The sequence below is a fragment of the Bicyclus anynana genome, chromosome 8 (assembly GCF_947172395.1).
Source record: "Bicyclus anynana chromosome 8, ilBicAnyn1.1, whole genome shotgun sequence".
Taxonomy (NCBI): domain Eukaryota; kingdom Metazoa; phylum Arthropoda; class Insecta; order Lepidoptera; family Nymphalidae; genus Bicyclus; species Bicyclus anynana.
The window spans coordinates 676,141-690,577 of record NC_069090.1 but is presented as its reverse complement, the minus strand read 5'-3'; the positions used below and the strand labels follow the sequence as shown (position 1 = coordinate 690,577).

General features: G+C 38.3%; 1 protein-coding gene across 1 annotated transcript in view; it reads left to right on the top strand.

Moving 5' to 3' along the window:
* Positions 1 to 11,962, top strand: part of LOC112049635 (uncharacterized) — a 45,437-nt gene extending 33,475 nt beyond the window's left edge. The window contains exons 3-12 of the mRNA XM_024087603.2: positions 459 to 567; positions 1,253 to 1,442; positions 1,952 to 2,222; positions 2,652 to 2,791; positions 3,405 to 3,501; positions 3,923 to 4,311; positions 5,316 to 5,465; positions 6,151 to 6,319; positions 6,799 to 7,074; positions 7,425 to 11,962. Coding sequence (XP_023943371.2) covers positions 459 to 567; positions 1,253 to 1,442; positions 1,952 to 2,222; positions 2,652 to 2,791; positions 3,405 to 3,501; positions 3,923 to 4,311; positions 5,316 to 5,465; positions 6,151 to 6,319; positions 6,799 to 7,074; positions 7,425 to 7,733 — 2,100 coding nt within the window. The 3' untranslated portion in view covers positions 7,734 to 11,962. The remainder of the gene's footprint in view (positions 1 to 458; positions 568 to 1,252; positions 1,443 to 1,951; positions 2,223 to 2,651; positions 2,792 to 3,404; positions 3,502 to 3,922; positions 4,312 to 5,315; positions 5,466 to 6,150; positions 6,320 to 6,798; positions 7,075 to 7,424) is intronic.
* Positions 11,963 to 14,437: the final 2,475 nt, after the last annotated feature.

The following is a 14,437-nucleotide window of genomic DNA, read 5'->3' as shown; positions in this document are numbered from 1 at the left end:
GGAGAAGGGAATTCAAGCTGTTTTAATGCGGGCTTAGATCTAAGCCCATTGGCACCATCCATTGCTACATACATACCTGAGACAACTTTGCTCATTATGTTCCATGCTCTGTACCTTTTTGGGATCTTTGTAGGTACTATTATCTAATTATAATTCTTTGTAAGTGGCTTGTGGCTGTGCATTGTAAGACGTGTCCCTAGAGTTCACCCCTGATAGTACGTTCTATTGAAGACAATGGTACTTCATTTATGTTCAGATTGATCAGAGATTCTGTACATTATAAAAGGTTTTTAGATGATTTTTTTGTGTCAAGCTTTCTCATACAAATACTATGGCATAAATATATAGAATCTTTATACTATAGTATGAGAAACACATAATACCCATAGTGTATACACGCAGAAAGAGGGGGAAGGTGGAGAGAGAGAGAGATGTTAACAGACATGTTTCTGTTCCAGCTGAACCGTCTGATGACGGAGATATACGAGACGGTGACGGCGGCCTGCAACATGGACGAGAACAAGCCGGGCAGTTTCCCCACTGACCTCGTCGACACGCCCACTGAAGGTCTGTTTTCCTACGAGTATGTCGTTCATCTATTATCGTTGCCCGCCAACTTGTATTGTAGCAGCGTTGTGGGGTCTATGCTCAAAGTTCTCTCTTTTCTCTTTTTCTGAATGCAATATGCCGCAGACAATCATAGACTGAAACATTAGAGGTGCACTCAAATCCTAATATACTGTAATCACATAAATCCTAATACACTTTAATCTCGATAAACCCATATGGCAATGGAACATACGCGGGTAAATTGATGGCTCGGTGGAGCGTCCACAAACGCTTAGTATCCCTGTCTCTCTTCCCTTTTTGTAGCCTGTTATTTCCTATTTTGGACACGTCTACATCTAACCTCGAAAACACCCTTTCTGATATAAAAGAAAGGCTTGCGGATAGCTTTCTTACTATATTACATTGACTAGTGATATTTTAGTAGTTGTTTAAAAAGTTCTCATGAGCATTTTCAGATTATGGTACCGTTTTTATAGATTCTGTTTGCTATTTCAGATATTCTGGTAGTTTTCTCACCGATACTGGTAGCTTTCTCACTCAATCTGGGAGCTTTACTAGAATTTCTGGTAGCTCTCAAATATTCTGGTAGTTATCTCACAGATTGTGGTAACTTTCTCACAGATTCTGGGAGCTATTTTGGAATTCCTGGCAACTTTTTCAGAACCTAACTTATAAATTTCAGAATCAGTGAAGCTGACGCGTAGTCTGACAGAAAAGCGAAAGAACTACGTGCGGCGCGTGTCATCCCGGGTGGCGTACCTGGACAAGAATGTGAGGGGCCCGCGCTACAGGCACCAGACCTCCATCTGCTCCTACAAGTCCGAAGTGCTCGACAACCCCTACTCCACCTTCCGCTCCTGGAAGAGTTTCAGGTAACATTTCACAATCTACCCTCCTCTCTTCTATATCATATTCATATTAAATAAATTCTCCATTCAATCCAGATAGAGGACGCCGCGCTAAGTTGGTTTTTTAAAATAATGATCAAGTTAGGTAGAACCGAATCGAATCGAATTGAATTTTGAAATTTGGTGATATATTTTAATGTTCTCTTCGACTTTGTACTTTGCTTCTCGCAGGTTTGCCGCATCTGCTGTCATATTTAAAAAAATGGCGCTAGGGCAGTTTTTAAAGCCCGAAAATTGAAAAACTTTCCAGGCTTCGTTTTGTGCTAAAAAATACATTTTTAGCACCTTGTACTTTAACTTATATTAAATTCATATTTAAAAGAATGTTCGCCATAAATCTTTTAAATATGACCAAGATTCCCATGTTACTCTCAACTAGTCAGAAAAGACTGTGTTATGAGTATGACAACAATAGACCAGCGGGGGGATCGAGGCTGTAAGTTAAATCAAAAATGTTCATCATTCCAATCCAGGACCTCACAAAGCAATCTAAGAGAGAAAATGGACAGACACGACTCAACGGACTCCAAGATCAACCTCACCGACTCGAGCGGCAACATCATATCCATCCAGGACACCAGCGACGACTCCCTGGACAACCTGAGCATCGACGAGAAGGCGGGCTGCGTGGACCTCGAGCTGCCCTTCGAGCCCCGGGAGAAGGGGCTCTTCAACGTCTGTCTTTTGGTCGGACTGAATTATATGACCGGGGAAGCGTATGTGAAGAGCGTTTTCCCTAGCCAGGTGAGTTATACTAGCAGATTCTCGCGGTTTCACCCGCGTAGTTCCTATCGTTCGTATCGTTGCAGAATCAGACTTTAGAAACCTTAGGCCGGCTTACACGCATTGGAGCAGCTTTGTGGGTCTAAAATCTTTAGTCTCTTCTGACCTCGTAGTGAACCGTAAAACAAACTGATAATAATGCAACTAAAATTTTAATTAATTTAATAATCAAGAAACATGTAGAATTTTTCCGACGATCGTCTTCTTACATGGTCCAATGATCTTCCAGCAGTGGCGTGCACTTCATATATGCAAAACTGCACTGCCTACCCTATGGACTCAATACCCTATGTTGGACCGCAGAATACATTCGACAAGGAAATTTCCAATTTTTAGTTATAGTGCACACCTACCCTAGTTAAAAACCTTATGCACGCCACTGTCTTCCAGGTGCAAGTCCCGCCGCACATAGAGAACCTGATATTCCCGGAGACGATCAGCTCGGGCAGCGTGGGCGAATGGGCCACGGAGAAGACCGCGCAGTGCTACTCTCTGGTCCTCACCGACGAGAAGGGGGAGAGAGCTTATGGGTGAGTTTGCAGGTCTATAGCATTGATTCCCATAGTGCAGAGTGGACCTCTAGGGATGCACGGGAGACTTGAAGGGAGCTGGTGGCACACGCTGGTGTGACAAAAGGTGGAGGTTAAGTGGGGGTCTACGAAAATTTTCATCTTAAATTGTGTGAATTTATTGGTTCCTTGCACGTGCAGTAAGCAGATGTTGAAATTTTTTTGACGTCCCTTTGTGGTTGGGTGTATCAGTGATAATAAGGTGTTAATTCTCTCAAACAAAGAGAACTTAGTTTTTTTAGCACTTAGCATAAACTTTGAAAGAAACGAGAAAAGGCGATTCTATATTCGGTGTCATGACGCGTGGCCCTTTTTGCCGACTTCTAGGTCTAACTGAAAAGCTTCAAATGGTTCAATAATGTGTCCTGTTCATGACGTGAATATCAATTCAAAATCTATTGACAGAAATAAGTGGTCCATTTATCCTCCGTCCACGAAGATGGTGTTTATTACCTGAACAAACCTTCAGGTAATAAACAGCAACTATCTTCGTGTATACCATACCGCTACATGGAAAGCCTTTGTTTATAAACAAAAATAGTACAAAACAGTACAGTAATGATTTGCTCCGCAGCTACTGTCGACGGGTGTTGCCCGAGGGCGCCTCCACGTGCCTGCCACTGTGCTACTGCCTTATCGGCAAATACAGAGCGCCTGGCTTCTATTACAAGGTATTGTTTATTTTACGATACCACACTTTTTCCAGTTTAACCCGCGTGATTCCCATCCCTGTGGGAATTCGGGGATAATATACAGCCTCTGCTGAAGTGGCAATGGGCAGGCTACATAGTTCGAAGAGCCGATGGACGTTGGAGTCCCAAGGTGCCCGAATGGCGACCCCCCACTAGGTGGACCGAGGACATCAAGCGAATTGCAAGAAGCCGCTGGATGCTGGCGGCTCGAGACCGTTGTGCTTGGAGGTTCATGCAAGACGCCTATGTCAAGCAGTGGACGTCCATCGGCTGATGATGATGATGATATAGGCTCTATGGCTGATGATGTAGCTTCCCCTTGGTGATAGAATTTCTAAAATCAGTCTAGTAGTTTCGGAACTTCCTACCTCGTAAAGTTAGTTTATTGTTGTTGTTCCAGATTCTGCAAGAAATAGAATCGCATCACGGCAATTCGGAAGTGGAGATAAATCAAATACTGCAACAACTGTTCGAAACGGACTTCCCCAGTTCGGGAGAACAGATATCGATTATGTACACGAATATCAACGTATCGAGAAAACCTAATCGCAACTCGGTCAGTCTTGGTGACATACACAAATGTAAAACCATGCCCGACCCTAGAAGAAACGAGAGCACCGTGAATGTCTCCGTTACTAAGGAGAGTTTGAAGGAGTTTGAGGAGAGTTCGGAGAGAATGGAGAGTGAGCTGTTCGTTGACACGGAGAGTCACGCGCTGCCCGATTATTACGATTTGGAGAATAATAACAAATGTCCGAAAAGGGTCATGCTGAGCTTGGAAGGACCGAGGTATGGTATAGTTTTAGTAGGAATAAACTAATTTTAGATTTTCGCATCGAATTTGAGCCAAAGTTGACGCACGTAGCATATAATCTCTGTCTCCTATCCTTTTTTTACTATTAGATTAACTTGTGTCGTCTTACTTTAATGGAAAAGTTTGCCCCTGCCTTTAATGTTTGTGACATAGTCTGCGCATAATATTTGTGGGAGGCTACGCCAGTCTTTCATATTTATGGCGGAGTCTGAGTCAGTCTTTAACATTTCTGGAGGACTCTGCGCCTAGTAATTGTGGTCTGCGTCAATCTTTGTTGAAATATTTTATATGTTGTGGTAATATTTGTTGCGGGGTCTATGCCTACAATAGGGATGATGACAGTTTTTTAAATTGTATATAAATTAAGAGTATACTAATAGTAAAGCAATTTTGTAAAAGGAACAGGGTATCTGCGATCATTACTTTCGGAGCTACTGGGATTTAAAGAGTCAGATTTGCGGCGCTGCCGCGGATCCCTGAAAAACGCCCCATACAAAATGGCTCGAAAAAATGACGTCATAGGTAATGTAATGATCGTTAGATTTGTATGCGCGTTCAAACAAAATTACTAATATCTTTGTTATTTGTGCGTTTGTCTTTGTAGTTCATATATTAAAAAATGTCACATTTAATGTAAGGAAGCTAAAACTGTATGAATTTTCATCTAATTACGATAAAATTTTTTTAATAGTTTTTGAAATTTTATAACCTCATTTATTTTGCAAATATCCAGACAATCTTTGCTTTTTATGTATAAATTAGTTAACATTGACCCTATTTACCCGAATGTATCATAAAAATCAATATATTCAAACCTAGTCATCATCCCCATTCGTGACGAAGTCTGCGTCAGCTTTAAATTTTGTGGTGGAGTATTCGTCAGTCTTTAATATTTTTGGACTCTGCGCCTAGTAGGTATTTGTGGTGAAAAATGTTTCCTCATACTTTAAATTAACATCGTTGGCTATGGTTCCTTCAGGACGAGCGTGATCAGGCGGCCCCTGGACCCGCGCGCGGACGAGGACAATATGTCGGTGCTGCTGGACTCCTTCGGCGCCGGGCTCGTCATCAAGGTGTTCGGCTCGCTGCTGCTCGAGAGGAAAGTTATCGTCATGGGAGACCAGCTCAAGTGAGTTCCATCCCTTTAACTACTGTTGTTTACTGACAGAGGAATGAGGGGTATCAATGAATGAGGGAATTGGTTCAGAACTTTCTACTTTACTAAAATCATCATGATTGGCATACTTAGAGAGTGAGCATGAATGAAAGGAGATTAACAAAGGATATTCATAACTAGGCCAAGGCAAAAGTTTCTACACCAAATCCTTGATTTGGTCTAGAAACGCCTTGAATCGATATGAATTGATTGATGACAATGAAAGAAGCAAGGAAGATATGCTAGAATCATAGCAAGCGGAAGGAGGTCTGACTCTAACGGGAATGAGGCGTGATATGTGTGTTTGTACTATAGGTAATTATTGCTAATTATGAAACCTCATCGGGTGTCGGAGCGAGCTAAGCTCGGTGTAATTCTGTGTGGTCGAATCAGGAGTGTGGAGATCCGCAAAAGAACTAAAAGTTATCGGTAAACGAGTCGCGAAGATGAAGTGGCAATAGTTGGAGGTATAATTCAAAGAGACGATGGCCGAGTTCCAAGGTGCAGGAATGGCGAAAGTCAGACGTCATCAAGCGGGCTCTAGGTAGCCGTTAGATGTAGTCTCAAATCGTGGTGTTTGGAGGTCTTTACAAGAAACCTATGTACAATTGTGGACGTCCATCGGCTGATAATGATGATACTGTTGTTCCCTCCTCAGCGTGATCTCATCGTGCATGGAGGCGCTGCAGAGCGCGCTGTACCCCTTCGTGTGGCAGCAGCCGCTCATCTCCGCCATCCCGGCGCAGATCCAGCGCGACGTGCTCACCGCGCCGCTGCCCATCCTCGCGGGCATGCTGGCGCACCACCACCCCTCGCACTTTGAGGAGGTGGGTACTAGCTATACTATTTTACAATTTATTTTATTTTTTTCAAGATGCCATGTATAAGATAATATTAAAATTTTATGTTAACATTTTTTTTTTACGAATGCTTTGTTAGTAAAAACCTATAGGTTTCGTCGATGTTACGAAGGCGTTTGACAGAGTTTGGCATAAATGGCTTTAAATGGCCGTATGATCTTTGCGGTTAGATTGTCGGCTTTTTAAATAGGCTCAGTATTAAAGTATTTGCCGGTAATTTATGCTCCTTTTCTAAACCCGTTTACGCTGGTGTGCTGCAGGGCTCTGTACTGCCGCCCACACTATTCCTACTGCATATCAATGATATGATAGCGAATAAGAACATGCAAATCATAGCATGGGAGACAACGGCTTACAAAGGCGGATTACAAGAAATCTGCGTTTTCTTCAATTAACTTGATCTTAATCTTATAGTTTACTTTATTAAATTGTTTTTTATTGAACAGGGGATGTTAATAGACCTGGCCCACCCATCCAAGGTCCTGTTCTACCAAGGAGACGAGTCCACCATAGTCCCCACAGCCAGCTACAAGACTCTCAAGACATCACTACAGATGGAGTCGAAGAGTCGGGACAAGCCTGAAGACACGAAGACACGGAACGTGATGATATCGGAGGCGTTTTTGAGGTTCTTCGTCGATATTTTAGGCGATTTTTGGAAATTCTTCTCAGAGAAGGAAATGAAGGATGGCGATTTTGGGAAGAATGGTGTTGTTTTCGATGTGAGTAGTAATTTTTATTGTGAATTGTATTTACAAACTTGAAAATTTTGAAAATTTAAAACTTGACCTTTAGTTTTGATTTTCTTATTATTTATAAAAAATGCAAGGATCGAAATATCAAAATCTTTGTACAATCCGTTCGAAACATAGTATCTACTGAGTAGAGCTAGAAAAAGTTATTATATATTTCTAAATTTATTACTTTTTATTCGCATTTCGCTTCGCTTCGCAGATTCGGTTTGGCTTTTAGTACCTTCAAGACTATTCTCAGTACATTTGTCTTCCGCACCTGCATTTTTATTTATATCCCCAACAAAAATACAAGTTGTTTTTTTTTTACTCTATTACAGAAAGATGCCTTCATAAAAAGCGCATCATCGAAACAGGTGCAGTATTTCCTGGAGTGGTTCACCGAGACGGCCATGTTCAACCACTTCATCCAGAACATGGCGCTCTGCTACCGCGACCTGCCGCTGCCGAGCGATTACATCAACACGGGGCTAGTCGACACGCCCCTGCCCAACTACTACGAGCTGTTCCACGAGCGGCTCCGCAGCAGGTCCAAGTCTGAGAAAAGCAGCAACAAGATAGATTACAAAAATGCTGTCAATAAAAAAGTTAGGCTGCTGAAAACGAAGCTTCGAGATTTAGTAACGTAATTTAAAAAATAATAATTATTGTCGGAAATGTGATTGGTGTCTGTACGACCCTGTAAACTGTCAAACTTTTCGTCAAATCAAATATGTTTGTCAAACAAGTTGATCTGCAGCTTTGTTTGAAGCGTTTGTCAAATATTGTTTAGTGAAAAGTCAAGTCGACAAACAAGTTTGATTGTCAGCTCGCAGTAATACAACGTATCAGTAAAGCTATTCTGTAACGATGTTTTTATAACTCGGGTTCTGAATTTACCTATATCTCTCTCTGTTTAACACGATAGTATAGAATGAGAAAGATAGATCCGAGATTCGCACTTGCGAGTTATACAAAAATCGTTATATACTCAGAGGCACAATTATGTGGGTGGATAATTGTGCCTCTGATTACAGAATAGCGTTTGAGTCTAGGGTTCTAACTCCCGTTTGCGTCAATTTGGAAGTTTAAACTTTCGCCTGTTTTCGAATTTCCAGTGCTTCCACATTTGTGCTCGCCATTTGTGTGATATGCAATAGTAATGGCAGTAGCAGAGTTTCGAATCTGAAAAGACTAGCAATATATGAAAATGTTGTCAATAAAAAATTAGGTTGTAGTAAAACAAACTGCCCCGTCGATTCTCTTTCGATGCGTTTGCGATCATAGAAAGAGATCATAAAAAGACCACTTGGCTACAGGGGCTGGAAGTAGATACCATTAAATTAATTGTAAAAAAGTATATTAATTATTGGAATTTTGTGAGGATTTTAGCGTAGTGGTATTTTTAAATGAAACTTACGAGGTTCAAATTCTCGTTTACATCAATTCTTTTACAAGTGCCACTTACTATCGCGTGTGATGATAGTTTTAAACGGATTTGATTTTGGTCTCGATTAAAAAAAATAGCAAATATAATTCTCATTTTGCACAATGATTTTAGTTTTTTATATGGATATTTTTACTTTACATTCCTTTTTATAGTTTTTTAAATGTCACACGAATGATTTTTTTTATATATTAACGACTTGTACAATTTTTTTTTGTGTTGTAAGTTCAGACTGATATTTTGCGATTGATTTTGTGAAAATATCTCAAATCTTAGTCCATTGTACTATTATACTTATCAATAAGTGTTAATATAACTGAGGCCTTATCATGTAGATGTGTGAAACGGTGCCTTAATATCATGCCTATTATTCTTAGTCGTACTACGGTGCTAATTCAATTGTAGACAAATCTCTAAATTATCTATCAGTAACTAGAATATAACTCAGTAAATAAAATATATTAAAGGAATAACGTCGTCAATTATACGAAAAATAAACTAATAACTTAGTTATCTAATAAATTAATTTTAGCAGACTCAGAAGTGGATTTAAAATATAAGAAAACCAATGTTGAACAAAGAATTCATAACTTATGTCAGGACAATTTAACTTACAAATCACAATGTAACCAAAACAAATCATCAGTGAGAGATTCTCCCTCTAATTCAGAGTCGGCTAAATACAAAAGTTGTTTTTATTTATTTTTACTGATTAAAGACTTCACAAAATGCGTCAATGCGTCAAAATTGACAAGATTTATAATCGCTGTCCCTTTTTTTCTTTTTCTCTCATTTATTTATTACTTCTTTTTTTAAATTTTTTAATAATATAAGTATAAAATACAAAACATTATTAAAAATTTATAAAAAAATCAGTCATCACTGCCTTTTGTATCCGACTCTTGATCCAACAGTTAAGCGAAAGCTTCTTAAGGTGTTGGTCGAAGCTTTTCGCTATAAGACCATTGACTGAAACAACTATTGGAACAATAATAGTTGACTCAACATGCCACATGGCATCTCGTGAGCTAGGTCCAAGTATTTTGATACTTTTTCCTTTTCGCTGTCCCTTATTCTTAGAACATTAGTAAAACGATAGCGGAACTTCGTCTCACAGTTTGCGCAAACGCATTTTATGTGAACTTCATTTCTTTGTGCTTAAAGTTAGTTATTACTTAACTGTAGTCAGTTTGTTTATTTAGAGATTTGTCTACTATTAGCATCACTATATCATCATATATTGTAGTCTTTCAATTTCTTCATAACCTTAGATGTTTACACTATTTTATTAATCCTGGATGAAAGTCAATAATATCAATTGACAGTGACTCCTTTTTAAGTTAAGGGATCATATTTTTGTAATAATTCATTTCTTTATATTTTCCTCCGCAAATTAAGAGAAATCTTGTCTCCACTCGAAAGTCACTTCATGACAATCCTCCGAGAAACAATTTCTACAAAATGCTTTCTTAAGACATCCCATAATAAATTGAGTTTTGTATTTGTCCAATTAAGAGTCTAGTCTAGTCCCATGAACTTAACCTTCTATCTTATTTTCTTAATTGGCTCAGGTCTGGTCTGGTTGCCATAACCTAAATGCATAAAGTCGAAACTTTCTTATACTTTCGGAAATGTAACGAAGAAATTGACAGACTACAATATAAATAAACGTCCAGTGCCTTTTAGTATAATTTTAAATGTAACAGTTTTGTGTTTGGAGTCATATTATTATTTGGTATATTATGTTATATTTGTAACAAACAACAGACATTGGTCAACAAGTTATATGCCATGAACGCAACCTCAATGTTTAAGTCAAAAATTCTCCGAATTTTCCGATTCCGATTTTGTTCTCGAAGTCCGTAATTGGTGCGTATGGTAAATTGTTTTGAACTGGTGCGTACATAATACGATGTGTTTTTGTAATAATAAATCAAATCAAATCAAAAATCATTTATTTCAAGTAGGCTCAGTTTACAAGCACTTTTGACACGTCAGTTGACTATTTGTAAAGATTCTACCACCGGTTCGGAAGGCAGGTTCTGCTGAGAAGATACCGGCAAGAAACTCAACAGTTGCTCTTTTGAAAAAGTCATAAAGTATTATAATTTACAATTGATAACAATTACAATTTCTTATAGTTTTACCTCCTGTGTGAAGGTGTAAGCTGATCCAACGGCCTCCAAGCATCTTAAATAATAATAATAATCTTTATTTAAGAAAAATACACATAAAAAATGAAACAATAAGCTTATTACTAAAAGTTACTACTAAGCATACAATATACAAGTACACGCTTATTTAATATAAGTATACTTAAATGTGTTGCAAAAACTAAATTAAATGTTTATAAGATATGTTATTTTCAGTTCCGAGTCTTACGTTTATTCTTAGTCACCATTCATTAGTTTATTCATAATTATAATGTATGAAATGTACGTCCCAGATTACAATAATTTCCATATAGGTACTAATGTTAAAAATCTCTGTTTTGTTTGATGACGAATGTCTTCAAAATATAGCATAAATGTTTATCCCTACTACTTGTAACTACTTGTAATGGTGCCATTTTGGTTGTAACAATTTTTCTTTAGCTTTCCTCTTTCTCTCACTAAGTAGTACTTCGGTCGGTAAACATTAGAGATTTGTGCACAATCGAATTGGCTTCAATATCTCTTAACTATGTTAAATGCTCTGTAACTGCAACGAAATACATATCATTGTTATAGATCTGCTTCCTTTTGTTATTGTAATATTCGTCTGGATGAACATACAAGTATGAACATTTGTTTTTAAATTAAACTCAATTTTGGGTTTCTGTTGTCAATATTACATTTCATACTGTCCGTCCGTCCCTGTTTCCGCATATTTAGCACGCCGACAATGTCTTCATCTAAAATAATATTTTTTGGGTATCTGCATGTATTTAAAAGTAGGGTTTTTTTTTTACTTGTACAATAGTGTACGATGTCGTTTGATAGGTTCTTAAAACACATTATGGGTGTGTCAACATCACTTTTCGATTTAGGGATAGGTTTGTGAAGTATTAGTGCTAATCTTTGTATAAGAGAAGAAAGTTGTTATCTACCATTTTAGCTTTGGTGTTCAATATCAAATTCAATGTCAAATCTCTCAAATAGTTTTCAGTCGAATCAGTCAATTGTTCTCAGAAAATACAACAACAAATTCATAATTATTTTCTCTAAAATCTCTTTTTTGAATAGATGAATGCTTTCTTACGCAATGTTCATCCGGATGAAAAAAATATATAGATGAATAGTGTGTCATTGCTTGCAGCTATGTTTATGCTTCCCAATTTATAGTTTTAAATAAATAGATCTAAGTTATTGTACACATATTTTACGTTTTAAGTCTTGTAAATATAACATTTAAAAGTATCAATATAAATTAATAAAAGTATAAGTGATGTTATTTCGGTGTTTCTTTGCTGATACCAAATCTATATAAATCGTCTTCATATCTATTTACTAGCGGACGTCCGCGACTTCGTCCGCGTGAATCTCGATGTAAACTTTCGACTACCTCTACCCTACCTCTACCCTACCCCTACCCTACCCTTAGCGGTATAAAAAAAATAGATGTTGGCCTATTCTCATAGATAGCGGATAAGCACAGAAAATTTAATCAAAATCGGTCAAGCCGTTTCGGAGGAATATGGCAACGAAAACTGTGACAAGAGAATTTTATATATTGGATATCGTACGTTTATCTATACATATAATAAATCTGTAGAGAGGTCAATTCTGTACATGAAATATATTTCCAAAATAAATATAAGGGGTGATTAGTGATCGATACTGATGCTAAAAATGCAATCAGTAAAATTTTTGTCTGTCTGTATGTTCGTTATAGAAACAAAAACTACTAGACGGATTTTAACGAAACTTGGTACAAATTATTCTTCATACTCCTGGGCAGGTTATAGTATACTTTTCATTACGCTACGATTAATAGGAGCAGAGCAGTGAAGGGAAATGTTGGGAAAACGGGAGTAACTCCATTTTTACAGCGATGCTACTGTAAGGGCTGGTCTAAGGCGGACGAAGTCGCGAGCGTTCGCTAGTGTAAAATAAAATTAATCAGAGTTTCATCACAATCGGATGAATGGTCTACAAATGTATAGACAACAAAACGAAACGTTTTTTTTTATTTACATGATAACTTGTCTTTATGAGCTAACTTGGAATATAGACATATAAAAGAACCAGTATTTCAACCATTTTTGTAATAATTTGTTTGTGTTTTCAATGATAAATGTAAAAATCCGTTTAAAATCATTAAAATATCGAAAACTTTCAACACAATAAACTAGAAATGATTTATTATTTGACCCCAACGTTGAAATGGACTGAACTAAATTATTCATATTATTTATAGGTAGAAATATATTTCATAATATGTCGCAGTCAGACTTAAAAAAATAGTGTATCTTATATTAACTAGGTATCAGCGGCGAAGAGTTCATGCAAGCTGATTACTGTGGAGATACTTTTAAAAATCTATGCATATTAATTGTTGTATTGTATCTATAAATATGATAAACTTCGACGGCCTCCGTATCGCAATGGTATGCGCGGTGGATTTACAAGACGGAGGTCCTGGGTTCGATCCCCGGCTGGGCAGATCGAGATTTTCTTAATTTGTCCAGGTCTGGCTGGTGGGAGGCTTCGGCCGTGGCTAGTTACCACCCTACCGGCAAAAGACGTACCGCCAAGCGATTTAGCGTTCCGGTACGATGCCGTGTAGAAACCGAAAGGGGTGTGGATTTGATTTTCATCCTCCTCCTAACAAGTTAGCCCGCTTCCATCTTAGACTGCATCATCACTTACCATCAGGTGAGATTGTAGTCAAGGGCTATCTTGTAAAGAACAAAAAAAAAATCTAGAGTTTGTATCACGCTGTATGAATTTCCTTTTCTTTGGGACGGCTTACCTTCATCTAAATTCCATCCTTCGCCACTGATAGGTATAGGTAGTACGTTTAACAAGGCGAGATAAAGTACGTAGAGGTTGGCTAATGGAACGGAAATTAAAAGAAAGTAAAGACTGATATCGCCCAGCAAATTAAAAAAAAATCTGTGGACGTTCCTGTAGTCTTTGTGTATTCTAAATAGATACCTACAATACTACATACACTATCTCATGTACATTGGTAGTGGACATTAGTCAGTCTGTCACCCAAAGATTACAGTGTATTGAGCTGTCACCGGCGTTCGACCTGAGTGGTCGTGCGCGGTCTGCTTGCCTTACCAGTGTAGAGATGAGCCAGTGTTTAGCTCCTCTTATAGTAAGGACGAGGGTCCTTATAATTCCCAAAATTATAAATCTAAAAATTTTAAATTAATAAATAACGAAACGAAACTATCGTCTAAAACAGAATTTCAGACGATAGTTTTTGTCTGGTTGTACTGTTGTAGGAAATTGCACCTCTTCCAAGACCGCTTCCGTCTTAGACAGCATCGTCGTTTACGACGAACTCCGTGGCGCAGTGGTACGCGCGGTGGATTTACAAGACGGGGGTCCTGGGTTGGATCCCCGGCTGGACTGATTGAGGTTTTTGGTCCAGGTCTGGCTGGCAGGAGGCTTCGCCCGTGGCTAGTTACCACCCTACCGACATCGTTCCGACTGGAACAGGAACGATGTCGTGTAGAAACTGAAAGGGGTATGGATTTTCATCCCCCTCCTAACAAGTTAGTCTGCTTCCATCATAGATGGAATTCATCATTACTTACCATCAGGTAAGATTGTAGTCAGGGCTAACTTGTAAAAAAAATCGTCTTCGTGAAATTTGAGACGCATTCAAGGGCTAACTTGTCATTGAATAAAAAAAGTCTTTTAGGAATTTAGGGTAAAATAGTCTGTAATCCTTACTTATTTTTTACCCGAC